This window comes from Pristis pectinata, chromosome 16 (assembly GCF_009764475.1).
Source record: "Pristis pectinata isolate sPriPec2 chromosome 16, sPriPec2.1.pri, whole genome shotgun sequence".
Classification (NCBI taxonomy): Eukaryota; Metazoa; Chordata; class Chondrichthyes; order Rhinopristiformes; family Pristidae; genus Pristis; species Pristis pectinata.
In genome coordinates, this window is record NC_067420.1 from 18,800,664 (window position 1) to 18,815,256 (window position 14,593).

At 45.1% G+C, this 14,593-nt stretch overlaps 1 protein-coding gene across 2 annotated transcripts in view; it reads left to right on the forward strand.

Annotated features, from left to right (window-relative positions):
• Positions 1-10,125: 10,125 nt before the first annotated feature.
• The window catches only part of LOC127578822 (cadherin-like protein 26), a 41,932-nt gene continuing 37,464 nt past the window's right edge, over positions 10,126-14,593 (forward strand). The window contains exons 1-3 of one of the 2 annotated variants that reach the window (XM_052031298.1): positions 10,126-10,224; positions 10,366-10,622; positions 12,752-12,874. In XM_052031298.1, the coding sequence (XP_051887258.1) occupies positions 10,581-10,622; positions 12,752-12,874 (165 nt within the window). In that variant the 5' untranslated portion in view covers positions 10,126-10,224; positions 10,366-10,580. Of the gene's footprint in view, positions 10,623-12,751; positions 12,875-14,593 lie in introns of both variants that reach the window. The other variant, XM_052031299.1, reaches the window with a different exon arrangement.

Consider the following 14,593-nt stretch of genomic DNA (forward strand, 5'->3'; position numbering starts at 1 on the left):
CATGAAAGGTTTAGATAGAGTAAGACAAACTGCTTCCAATGTTTGAAGAAATGATATCCAGGGCCTGAATTTCAGGTGATCGTCAAGGGAGTGAGAGACCAACATGAAACATTTACCCATCCAGGCATATAGAGTAGTGGAAGCTCTATCTTTCATGTTTTGCTTTCTCTGTAACTGTCGTCGTTCATTAACTAGATGGCTCAAAATCATTGAATCATACAGCACAGAAATGGCTCTTACAACCTACCTCGTCCGTGCCCATCCATGTGTTCATTGCCTGCATTAGGCCTTATTTCTCAATGTCTTTCTAAAGCACCTGTCCAAAATATCTTTCAAATTATCTTTGTCACCTGGATGGTTTTGGCCTCCACCCTATCACAGTTATTCACTCCAACCCTCCCCTTCTCTGCAGCTCGTTTTCTCAATTTTCCGGTTCTGATAATAACTCGTCCTCACCCTTAACAACTTCACTTTCGATTCCTCTCACTTTCTACAGATGAAGAGCATAGCCATGGGCACTCACTGGGCCCCAGCTATGCCTGCCTCTTTGTTGGCTATGTTGAACAGTCTCTGCTCCAAGCCTACTCTGGCCCCATTCCTCAACTCTTTCTCTGCTACATTGACGACTGCAGTGGTGCCACCTCTTGTACCTGTGCAGAACTCGACAGTTTCATAAACTTCACTACAAACTTTCACCCTGCTCTCTAATTCACTTGGATTATCTCTGACACCTCTCTCTCCTTCCTCAATCTTTCCATCTCCATCTCAGGAGATTTCTTATCCACCGATACCTTCTACAAACCCACTAACGCCCACAGCTACCTCGATCACAGCTCCTCCCACCCTGTCTTTTGCAAGGATGTGATCCCTTTTTCTCAATTTCTCAGCATCTGCCGCATCTGCTCCCATGATGAGGCTTTCCACTCCAGGATATCTGAGATGTCCAACTTCTTTCCTAACATGGCTTCCCCCCCCCCCCCCTAATGTGGTCAAGAGAGCTTGCACCCGTATCTCTGCCATTTCTCGCACCTCTGCTCTCACCCCCACCCCTCCCAAACCCAACAGGGAAAGGGTCCCTCCCTCTTGTCCTTGCATTTCATCCCACCAGCCTACTTATCTAACACATTATTCTCCGCCACTTCCGCCATCTCCAATGGGACCCCACTACCAAGCATATCTTCCCCTCCCCACCCCTTTCTGCCTTTCGCAGGGACCACTCTCTCCACGACTCCCTAGTTCACTCGTCCCCCCACACCCCCCCCCCACCACTCACCCATCCCACTCCCACCCCGGGAACTTTCTACTGCCCCCGCAATAGGTGCAACACCTGCCCCTACACCACCTCCATCCAGGGACCCAAACAGTCCTTTCAGGTGAGACAGAGATTCACCTGCACCTCCCTTAATATCATTTACTGCATTCGGTGTTCCAAGTGTGGCGTCCTCTACATTGGTGAGACCAAACGCAGACTAGGTGACTGTTCCGCAGAACACCTGCACTCCGTCTGTAACAGCGATCTGTATCTCCCTGTTGCCAGTCACTTCAGCTCCCCCTCCCACGCTATCACTGATATTTCGGTCCTCAGCCTCCTCCACTGCCAGGAAAATTCCAAGTGCAAACTGGAGGAACAGCACCTCATTTTCCTTCTTGGAACCTTGCAGCCTGACGGCGTGAACACTGAATTCTCCCACTTTAAGTAATCCCCACACCCCTCCCCAACTGTGCTTCTTCCTCCCTTTCTCAGCCTATCTCTCTTTTTTCTACCCCCTTTTTATGTTCTCCTTACCTTTGACCCATTCCCTGATGTATCTGCTCTCCCCTCCTCCCCCACACCTGTCTATCACTATCTCTTACCTACATCTACCTATCACCACCTTGTGCCCACCTATCACTGCTCTGCTTTTCCCTCCTATATATTGGGCTTCCCCTTTTCCGTTTATTACCTTAATATCAAAGGTGCACTTGTGATTCTTTGGGATCAACCTGAATGCTCTTTCCATCTCTAGAAATGTTTCTATTTTATATTAAACTTAATATTCAAAGAAGGGATTGCATTTGGAGTATTTGGAGGTTAAAGTGGACCACAAAGCTTTTCAGTACTAATCAGCTAAATGAAGCAGGTAGGGTCCAAGAGACAAAATGACAAAACAAAAGGATCTTGCTGCGATGACAATGTTTGAAATTAATATCCCAAAAACAGCAGGGGAAAGTATGAAGGAGAAAGAGAGGCGTGAAGGGGGAGTGTAAATCTAAACTGTACAAAGGTGAAGCTGGCAGAAATATGCCAGTTTCTCACTTTACATCCTATCCAATTCTGTCCACCCAATCACAGAACTTTCCTTTTGTTCTCTCTCCTCATTTATCTGCATCTTGAAACATTTCATCTCTGACTTTTCTCAGTTCTGATGAAAAGTCATTGATATTAACCATTACATTTATTCCCCTCTCTACAGATGCTGCCTGAACTGTTGGGTATTTCCCACATTTTCAGTTTTGTTTTCAGATTTCCAGCATCTGTAGTCCTCTGGTAAAGCCATTGGTTTAGAATTGCTTGTGAAGAATTCCACAAATTCAAGGCACTGGAAATGAATGTTTTTGAAACAAAGAGCCAAGTTTCCTCAGGCATTACCATAATGGTTACTGGCAGAGTAGGAGACTAGTAGAAACCCTAGTAAATGGTGGAGACAAGGACATAGAGTCTTTTCTTTGCCAGGAACCTACAACTTAACATGAAAAGAGAGCATTTATTTACCCTTCACAAGACAAAGTCATAGCTTTTTTTTAAATTTCAAAAATAAACTTTATTAATGTAAAAGAATACTTACAAAACATTTTACATTCTTAACGTCATATGTTCAATATATCCAGTAGTGTCAACACTTTTTTTAAACCATAGCACCATCGCCACTAGTGTGGCTCCCCGAGGTGATGCACCATTTCAATGTTTGAAGGGCTTCCCCACTCGACTCAGCCCCTCCGTGTGCGGTAGCGGAAGGAGCCTGGACTGTGATCCTTCCCCACAGAGACTTAGCACTGGCTGCACCGAGCTTCAGTGTGTCCCTCAGCACATACTCCTGCAGCCTGGAGTTTGCCAGTCTGCAGCATTCCCTTATGGACATCTTGCTGTGTTAGAAGACCAACAAGTTTTGGGCAGAGTGTTTTTCACCGAGTTGATGACCTTCCAGCAGCACTTGATGTCTGTTTCAGTGTGTATCCCCAGGAACAGCCTGTGGATCAGAGAGTCCTCTGTTACACAGCTGCTGGGGATGAACTGGGACATGGACTCTTGCATCCATCTCCACACCCTCTTAGCAAATCCACAGTCTGCAAAGAGGTGGGTGACTGTCTCTTTCCCACTGCAGCTTGCATTAGGGATTTCATCTGTACAGGAAGCATCCCACTGGGAGGGCCTCTCTCACCACCAGCCAAGCGAGGTCTTGGTGCTTGTTGGCGAGTTCTGGTGATGAGGCATTCTGCCAGATGATTTGAACAGTTTGCTCAGAGAACCACCCCACAGTATGCATAGCGTCCCGGTCCCGCAGTGTCTGCAGTACATTCCGCGCTGACCACTGCCTGATGGACTTGTTGTCAAAGGTGTTTACTTGGAAGTACTCTTCCACACAGGACAGGGAATGCGGCAACGTCCAGCTGACTGGGACGTTGCATGGTAGAGGGGCCAAGTAGAACCTCAGCATGTAGTGACACTTGATGCCCACGTACTTTGGATCCACACACTGCCTGGTACAGCCATGCAGGATGAGGGCAATGTTGGCTACATTTTTGCCCCTGTTGTCCGGGGTCTTGTGACCTGTCAGACTTGCTTCATCTTAGATATTCAGATGAACTGGAAGACCACCTGGGTGATTACCAAAGCAGAGGAGTGGGGGATGGGCCACACCTGCACCAAGTACAGCAGCCCCAAAAGCACATTGCACCTGATGACATTCTTCTGGGTTATTGAGAGAGAGTGCCATTTCCAAACAGGTCAAATAGTTCCAATTTTCACTTGACCTTTCCAATCCGCTCCAGCCAATTATCGTTACCTGCCTCAGCCCCTCCAAACCAGATCCCCAGCACCTTCGGGTCATCAGACCTGATGGTGTAGGGGACGTTGGATCAGTGGGCCCAATTGCTGAAGAGTGTGGCCTCACTCTTCATGCAGTTGACTCTGGCCCCTGATGCCAAGTGAAACTGGTTGCAGATGCTGATCAATCTGCGAACTGACCAGGGATCCAAGCAGAAAGTGGCACCGTTTCCATGTACAGGGATGTTTTAACCTGGGTGCCTCCACGGCTTGGCAACATCACTCCTCTTATGCTTATTCCCTTCCTGATGAATTTGGGAAGGGTTCTACGCAACACACAACCAAGACGGGGGAGAGTGGCTGACTCCAGACTTGATGGGGAAGCTATCTGTTTTGATCTGAACTGCACTACAGATATCTGAGTGGAGCAATTGGATCCAATTCCTGATTCCCTCCCCAAAACCCATTTGGAGAGCACGTCCCACATGAATGTGTGTGATATTGTGTCAAAGGCCTTCTCCCGGTCCAAGCTGACCAAGCACACATCTACCCCTCTGTCCAGCACGTAGGCGATGGCATCCCTGAGCAGTACAAGGCTGTCAGAGATTTTCCTGCCAGGTATAGCGCAGGTTTTGTCCCACCGGATCACCTGTCCTAGAGAAGACTTGACCCAGTTGGCAATGGTCTTGGACAGGATCTTATAATCTACATACAACAGCGAGATGGGTCTCCGATTCCTGATGTCCTCCCTCTCCCCCTTGTTGATGAGTGTAATGATGCCCTTCCTCATGCAGCCTGACATGCTTCCATCCAGCAGCATAGTGTTATACACTTCCAGCAAGTCCAGGCCCATCCAGTCCTATAGGGCTGAATAGAACTCTGCTGGTGAGCTGTTGCTTCTGGGAGTTTTATTTAAGCCAAAGGAATGATTTAGTCTAACACCTCAGTGACAGAGGACAGGAAGTTCCAGGAGGCTGTGCTGTCGGTAGCCTTTCTGTCATGCAGACCGGCATAGAAGGATCTGCAGATTTGCAGATCCTCAGTATGTCTGGCTACGAGGATGTTACTGAGCCATCCTCTTCCTTAAGGGTGTTGTTCACAGACCTCCCCCTGTGAACCTTTCAGAAGAAGAAGCGTGAGCATGTGTCATCCTGTTCCACGAAGCAAACTCTGGATCAAAAGATGATCTTGGAAGATTTCAAGCCAAAGAGCGCAGCTTGCCAGCTCTTCACGTCTCAGACCTCGTTCCTCACACCCACCCTCCTCGACTGCAGAAGGTGAAATTCCTGCAAGTCTGTCAGGAGTTGGCACAATTCCTTCTGATTCTGTCTTGCTTTCTGAGCACTGTTGATGATGAAGAACCTCTTGAAGTTCTCCTCTGTTGCTTCCCACCTGGGTTGGAGAATCAAAGAGGGGCTTCATATTCTCCAACCTGTGTAATCCCTCTTTAGTTCTTGATGTTCTCTGGGGTCAGCAGCTTGACATTCAACTTCTATGTCCTCCTATAGGTGACAGGAGGCTCGATGGAGGCAGTGGTCAGAGAAGACCACTGGTGTGACATTGGTGGATCTGACCGTGACTGGCTCCGACATGGAGGAAGTCTATCTGGGACCATCCTGAGCTGCCTGGTCTGGTCTAAGTGTGTTGCGGCTGTGCTCTACCTGCAGGGGTGCTGCAGGTGCCACACAACTTTGCATCTTTTACCACTTCTGCCTGAGCCCTCACGCCCACAGCTTTGGTGAACTGCAGGTGACCAGGAGTCTGGTGCTGCCGCCTGGTCTCGTGTTGGCACTGCCAGACTGTCCAGCCGCATCAATGATGCATTTGAAGTCACCAGCCAGAACGACCAGTTGGGTTGTTGCCAGCAGCGGTGGGAGCTGCTAGAGGACGGCCTGCCGCTCGTTTGGCATGGGTGAGGCATACATGTTGATCACCCCGAGCAGAGTATTATGGTACGTTACGTCTGCCACGAGGAGATGCCTAGCAACCACCTCTTTGACTTCAGTGATTGAGAGGTTGCCTCTCCGTAGCAGAACACCCAGGCTAGAAGCGCAACAATCGTTGCCTCCCCGACCATACGGACAATCCCTGCAACCACCATAGCGACAACGCCTGATAGTTGAGGAGGTGTGGCAATCCACACATTTGTACGAAAGTCACATCCGCCTTGACCTTAGCAAGGTATGGCAAGGCATTAACACGTTGCACAATGTTCTTCACATTGCAGACATTCAGTGATGCCAATTTAATCTTCATAGTTATTTTGGAGTTCAGGGGACACAAATACACAGTCCATTGTCAATCAGCCTGAGCCCTCATGCCCACAGCTTTGGTGAACTGCAGCACTGTTTGTGGGCTCAGGTACTGGGAATGGTCTCCCCCAGCGAGTGGGATCTCTCGTGGCAATACTGCTGGTGTCCATGGGGGGGAGATCAGTCTGTGTTCCTGTTCCAACCCCTGACTGTTCTGTATCCTCCATCTCCCAGAGCTGAGGGTCGATAGCCTCCGTACTGCTCCTGGGTATCCCAGAGCTGTGGTGCGTTGGATGCTGTGCTGCTCCTGGATATCCTGGAGCTGGGCGCGGCAGATTCGTTTCTTCCCTCGCTCGTGTTTGTCTCCTCCTCTTTGTCTCCTCCATTTTGACGCTTCCCCTGCCTGTGTTTGCTTCATTTTCTGACGAGGAGAGGTTGTTGGTGTCTGCCTGTTGCATTGCTCTTTTCTTCCCATTACTCTTATTCTCAGTGGCCCGTTGTCCCTTGGGTGGTGTCTTCTGCAACTTCTTCCTCTTCACCACCTGCTATTCCCCTTCTTGTCCCTCTGCCACCCCCTCTTCCTGTTGGGGAGGGGCCTGGGGACATGGCTGGGGTTTGGGAGCTGCAGGTAGTTGGGCTTCCCTCACTCCTCTTGGTCTCTGTCTTTGCTGGGGTCTCTGTGCCACTGGGGGGTGCATCGGTGTTCCTTGTTGTTGGTGCCAGTTCCCCCTGTCATTGCCTGTGCGTAGGCGCAGGCACGTTCTGGGCAGGCCTTGTAGAGGTGGCCTGCCTCCCCACCCAGGTTGCAGCATTTGCTTTCCCTGCAGTCCTTGGTCTGGTGGCCTCCCTGCCTGCACTTCTTGCAGACGGCTGCACTGCACTGGGGCGCCACGTGTCCGGGTTTGCTGCAGTTGTGCCACACCCTCGGTTGTCCTGCATATGCCTTGTACCCACAGTTCCCTCCGACAGCAAACACTGAGGGAGGGTGGATGATGCTTGACCGTCTCCGGGCGCTTGCTGGTCCAGATCCCGAACAGGTCCTTGATGCCCACGCAGCTTCCTGCTCCCTTGATGTAACGAGCCAGGAAGGTGAGGACATCCACAACGGGCACATACATGTTAAACATGTGCACCATTATCACACACTCCTTCTGGGTGGGTAAGGTGAAGATGGCTGCACCTTCAACAGTGACAGTGGAGCTTCATTCTCCTTCTCCCAAAAGTTCTGTCCCACCTTCTGCCATCCAACTGGGTGCTTGAAGGTAACGTCAAAGTACCCGTTACCTGGGAAGTCCTGGAGGCAGTAGATGTCCTTCGTCTCAAACTTGCAGCAATCCAGCAAGATCTTCTTGCTGAAGAGGTCCGAGGTGAAAGGGTTTCCCCTGCTGAGATCCTTCACTGTCACCCTGACAGTGTTGCGAATGCCTTGTCTTCCTCCCAAGGTTCTCGTTGCTGCAGCCACTCAGATGGAGCTGGTTGGTTACAGCAGGTTAGTTGCTGGAAAGAGGTGTTAGATTGGTTTCCCATTCACCATTATCATTCACCCCTCCGTCAGCAGGTTAAGCTCTTGTCAGGCAGCCACTTGATTGGGAAGAGTTCCTGTTGTCTTTCTTCTTCAAAATTTGAGTTCACGGAGATCACTTGCAAATCAGCTCAGGTAGATTGACCTTTGTGATTACTGCCCTGGGAGAACCGCCTTTTGATCATGGTCTCTCCCCTGCCAGGTAAGTAAGGCTACAAAGCCACTACCACTCATGACGTGTCCTTGTGGGAGCCTCTGCTTCAATGGCTCTGATATATATGTGAAGGAAAAAGGTTGAAGATACTTGAAACCAGGACTGCCATTGACAAACGGACAAGCACAATGCACCATACCACTTCCTCCTGATTTGTGTGCCAGCAAGAAAATAAACAAAGGAGATATGTGACATCAATTCTTTCTGATTTACCAGATACAAAGAAAATGAGCAAAGTAGATCATACAATTTACTCCTGATTTGATCCTTGAGTTAATCTTTAGTATAGGAATTTAATCCAGACACGTGTGAGGCAATTCTGTTAGGACATACAGAGCAAATGACAGGGACCTTAGCAATGTTGATGTACGGAGAGAACTTGGGCTGCAAGTCCATAGCTCCCTGAAAGTGGTGACACAAGTAGATAGGGTGGTGGGTGAAGCCATTTGATGTGCTTGCTTTTATATGCTGAGGCATTGAGTCAAGAGTTGGGGCTTCATGTTGCAGTTGTACAAAACACTGCTTATACTGCATTTGTGTACAGTTCTGGTTGCCACACTACAGGAAGGATGAGGTAACAATAGAGAGAGAGTGCAGAAGAGATTCTTCAATCAGTTGCCTGGAAAGGAGGGCTGTAGGTATAGGGAGAGATTGGATAGGCTGGGTTTATTCTCACTGGAACATAGGAGGCTGAGGGGCAACCTTTTAGAGGTTTATAAAATTATGAGGGGCATAGCTAGAGCAGATAGTTAGAAGTTTTTTCCTGAGGACAGCGGAGTCTAGAATTAGAGAGTACAGGTTTAAGGGAAGAGGGGAGGAAGTTAAAGGAGATCTGAGGGGTAAGCTTTTCCACCACGCAGAGGGTGGTGAATATCTGGAGCTGCAATAGAAGGAGGCATTTTCAATTACAACACTTAAAAAGTGCTTGAACAGGTACTTGAATAGGAAAGGTGTAGAGGAAAATGGGCCTAATGTGGGCAAATGGGATTAGCACAGGTAAGCATAGCAGTTGGTTGGTCGAGTTGTGTCAAAGGGGCCAGTTTCTGTGTCGTATGTTTCTATGATTCTGTATCAATGAATCTGTCAAGTGGATCAGAACATTGCAAGCAGAGTGCAATCTTGATAAGTGTGAGATGATGATTTGAAAAGGGAAAGCAAGGCAAGGCAATCCCTAATAAATGGTATGAAATTGAGAACTGCAGAGGACTGCTCGTCAACACATCCCTGAAGGTAGCATGTAAATGAGGTAGTTTAGTAGACCCACAGGATTAAAAATAAAAATAAAATCTGCAAATGCTGGAAATCTGCAATAAAAAAAATAACTAGAATTAATGTTTCCGGTCCAAGAGCCTTCAAGATTGACTAAATTACAGAACATAAGAGCAAGGAAGTATGCTGGAATGGAATAATACACTAACTTGGCTACGGCTAGCTTTGTGGGCTGGAACATACAGCCAGCAGCAAGCTCCCTCTGCTCACTGTTGACATTCAAGGAAATTCTTTTTGGCCTTGGGTGAATGGGAAAGAGTAGCTGACGTGACTAATGATGTGGAACTCAGGAACAGAGGACCTGACTGTATTGTAGCTAACCTTCCTCATCCTTGCAGTTCCTCCTCCTCTGTCCACTATCTTCTTCAAGCAGCTTGCTCTGCCCTTCCAGAGTTAACTCTCTGCTCTTGTCTCATTTTAATGACTTTAAAAGACAATAGTATTATTGCAGGACTGCAGCCAAAAACCGGCGAACCCCAGTCTCAAAATCAGCCAGGAGAAATGTGACCAACTGAAAATACTGCTTGATCCCTTGAAACAGAACCTCCATTCAGCTGAACTTTGTCTTCAGCTGCGTGAAGTTAAGACAGGGAGACGTGGATCTCGAAAATGACAGAAGTATCCTGCAGTGAAAAATTGCTGAATTTCTAGTGACCCTTACTCAACTCTGGAATGGCATATGATCTCTTCTGGGAAGTCTGAGCTGGAGCTGCAGAATTATGGCAATGGCTCCGCACACAATCTGAGCCGAGAGCACCGAATCAGCAAGTGTTCTTTTTTTCACATAAATTAGTATCTGAACAAAGATTTCTGTTCATTTTACTGTATGCAAACTAACCTTGGTATGACACATCACTTTTCAAACAGATGACAAATCATTAATATTTACATGCATATGAAGAAAACTGTCGGAAAACGAAAACATGTTTCTGCGGAAGATTAAGTGAGTTTGTTATCAGAATCAATGAAACACTTTTATAATTGACTACCGAGTAAAATAGCCTGAATTTTTATTTGTTTGGATTTACTGTTGAGATGTAATTTATCAATACTGTGTCAGAGTCACTGTCTAACTTTATTGTAGCCTGAAGCAATTCTCTCAGTCTCTGGAGTCTGTAATTACTGGTGGAGTTTCCAAGTGAGAAAAACCTGGAAGTAAATCACTAGTCATTAAGGACAGGAATTTCAAGTTGTGCCACTTGATCTTATTATGCTCTGGCACAAAACTTTAAATAAACCACCCGCGACTGCGATTTGCTAAACAAATTCAAAATCACCTTTGCTGGATACAGAGTCATCATGGGGTTTGGAATACATACACTTGTGCTTTTCTTCATAATTGTAAGTGCATTTTGATTACTTATTGTTTAATTTGATTGTTAAATCCATATTTAACCCATTTAATAAGTCACCTTGTTAAAATGGACTCAATAAATTCCACGCAGCGTGAATAAATACATACTTTTGACTCAAAGTTTTAGCAAAAATATTTGTCTCAAATATGCTTCATCTTATTAAATTTTAACCAATGCACTACATGATGGCAAACTGTTGTTTTTATAAGGAGAATTTGTTTGCTTTACTTTAAAATACTCAAGGATTAAATTTTGTGCCCGTTCTTTGTAATGAGTCATGAGTAGGTAGGAAGGCAGAAGCCAGCCTGTGAATGAAATAAGATTTTTATCAAACTGCAGCTTTCCTTTCTCCGCATTCTTTATGGTGACAGTTAAGAACAATATGACACTTTTCTCTCTGGCCATGCAATCATCGGCTATTAATCAAAGAAATTTCAATTACATCAATACAAAATATCTAATGTGAAAGAAACAAAGGGAGTTTTACACCAAACAACGTTTCATATCTCAGATTTCTGTTGCTCTGCGGTGTCAAAAATACCAATTTGCAAGTTCACAGTTTAAGCTTATTCTAATTAAGATAAAGTAAAAACATACCTAAATTGTTCAAGATCCCACCACTGTGTTCTGTCAGTGTTTCATCTTTTCATTCATCTTGAATGGTTTAAATAATGTAATTTTTTTGTCTATGATATTGTTTCCATTTATATTGTCAAATCGCCTGAATGAGATTGGAAGGGGATATTTGTCGTTTGATTTCTCTTCTTGCTTATTCAACATCCCCTTCAGGGATTATAGCTTTCTGAACTTGAACAGCTATGATGTGAAGTCAGAGACTTTAATATAGAATTTTTTTTGCAGAATATTGTGCATTATAATGGAATCTTTTTCAAAGAAGTGATTGCCAAATGGTTAATGCGTCAGTAGTGTTCTCCCAGATTTTCAATTTACCTCCTCCACCTCTGATGTAGTGTGCTTGGAAACCAGTGGGTCACAAGCTTCCAATATTGAAGCAGGTCTGAATGAAATGGTTGAGTCTACTTTGCATAATTTACAGTCCTCAAGCTTAAGCTGGGCCAATGACATGGCCGACTGAGGCATCAAATGTCCCCCAGACAGGCTCCTTCTTTGAATTTATTTGCTATTTATCATCGTCATCTTCCTCCTTGCTGTTCCTCAGCCCAGGCAGCCCAGCCCGGACCTCACCCTTCATCCACCTCCAGAGCAGTGCTGCTTTAATATGTGTGCTAAAATTTTTGTAGTTTCTAGCTTTTAGTAACTTTTAATTTACTTCATTTGGCATTAACAGTGTTACTACAGCCTCAAATTCAGACCCATGCTTTATACTAACCACTCCAGTCATTTTGAAAAGGTATTTCTGCAAGGTGTCCAAAATTCTAGCCTGTTTCAGGAAGTAGCCTTGTTTTAATAACAATGTCTTTAGATGCAAATAAAATGCTTATTTTCACTTTGAATGGGAATGGGTTGTGGTCTTTAGTGCACAGGTTCCAATCATTTTCTGTATGATGGAGCAGAAGAGGGTCAGTGAGGGCAATTTCTGAATTATTTTTGTGGAACCTGGAGCATCAGGAATACCCACCTGCATAAATTTATCCTGCTGGTTGACTGGGCAATAGGTGGGTTTCAATCCAACAATTTGCATGGGTGAGTCATTTAGCACCCAGCAGATTGTTGGCTCGATATAAACACAGCTGGTGCCTAAACATCATGGCTTCCAGTTTGCATGCGCAATGCTCCGCTGGGTGCAGTACAAGCTTAAATCCTCCATCCCTTCCACCAACTCAGAAAGCCGGGACCAATCAAGATTAGGACCAGAATTTCCATCAATTTTGCATTCTAACAGCATGTGTCGAGTTACTATTTAAGAATGTTATGTACAATAAGTATAAACATGAATGGTGAATTAAAGGATATTTAGAATTTGGTACTGCTTAAAAATTAAGAGAGCTGATTTTTTTGAAGAGGATCTCTTACTGATAGATTGGGGGCAAATTCGCGTCTTCAGAATTGAAACTTAAAGAAAGCATCTGTGAACAAAATGTTACATATTAATCTTGGATACTTGTATATTAAAAATTGAAACCTTAAATTTAGGACATGTGCAGGGCTGAAGGGCAGCATTCGATCATATTGCACCGGCAAAAGAGAAGATGGATTTCTGCTGTTTTTAAACTTATAGAAGAAGACCCAGGACCTTATCCAAAGAAGGCTATAAAAGTAAGCACTGTAATGGGACAAAGAAGATATTCTTTTTAATGGGAACAAATTAGCATAAAAGAAATCTAAGTTTTTCAGAAAGTTATGAAGTAGTGCAATTTTAATATCAATTCAGCTTCTGTCTCACACAGAACGTTGATGACTGGCTGACTGTAGCCTTATGTTCAAGCATTACAATTACTTCAGTGTTGGAGAAAAATGTTGCTTGTTATTCTCTATTTAAATTAATTTGGTGTTGGTTATAGTTGTGAGAGGTTCTAGAAATTTGTCTTGTACAAGAAGTGCATGTGTCTATAATTTCTATCGTACCAAACTGCTACCCTGTGCCTCCAACTGTGGAAGCCCTGGAAGTCTTCACCTTTTCACAATATCATTGCATACATCTCTCAATTGGAGCAAGTGACTTGGATCATATAGGCCAAATGACCAATACAGCCTACAAATGTGGTCAATCTGAAAAATGTGCTGGAATTGCAATGCACAAGTAATGCATGCCAACATGACCTGGCTTCCTTCATGCATGAAGTTAGTGCATGCCCTTCATTAACACAATTATAGGCTCCAGCCAATGGCAATGTTTCTGCTTATATGGACATTAGATGTATTTTAGTGCACATTCACAGTCTGCGACCTCAAGACTCCTTGGCACAAGCCAAAGATGCAAGTTACACATGACAGGCAAAAGTTCTGGCAGTAATCGGGGCAGCCACAATATAGAGAGTGGGGGGTACAGAACTGATAAAAATGTCCACTCCCCCTTCCCATAAGGGCAGGAGAAAGCCATCTTGCCCTTCAAAGCTGCTCTGCCATTTATCAAGATCATGGCTGATCTTTTACCTGGCATCTTTTTCCAGCACAGTTTCCACATCTGTTGATTCCTTTAGTATCCAGATATCTACTTATTTCTGTTTTGAATGAACATAATGACTAAGCTTCTACAGCTGTCTGGACTTAATAATTCCAAAGGGTGACAATTCTCTGAGTGAAGACGTTTCTCCTAACCTCATTCCTAATGGCCTCCCCTTTATTCTGAAACTCTACGCATTGTTCCCAGACTCCTCAGACAGGGGAAACATCCTCTCTGTATCCTGCTTGTCAAGTTCTTCAAGAATTTTTGATGTTTCAATGAAATTTTGTTTTCTACACTCTGAAGGATACAGTCCCAGCCTACTCAATCTCTATTTAAATGGCAAACTTACCATCTGTGGAACCAGTGCAATACATCTTTGCTATACTCCCTCTATGGCAGATAGTTCTGGATACCAAAACTGTACACAATACTCCAGGTGTGGATTTCATCAAATCCCCATGCAAATGCAATAAGACTTCCTTACTCCTGTAACCACAACTTCTTATAATTAAGGCTAACCTATCATTGTCCCTCCTAATTGCTTACTCTACCTGCATGTTGTCTTCTCGTAGGACTCTTTGAGTATCAACACTACCCGAGCTCTCACCACTTTTAACAGTACACTGCTTTTCTGTTATATGCACCAAAGCAGATGACCTCATATTTTTCCACATTATATTCCCACTGTCATGTTCTCCCCCACTCTCATTCAGCTTGTCCATATCCCCTTGAAGCCTCATCGCATCCTTCTCCCTATTCACAATTCCACCTAGTTTATTGCCGTCCGCAATAATGTGACATGTAATTCCCTCAGCCAAATTGCTGATATAGGCTGTGAATAGCTGAGGGCCAAGAACTGATCCCTACAG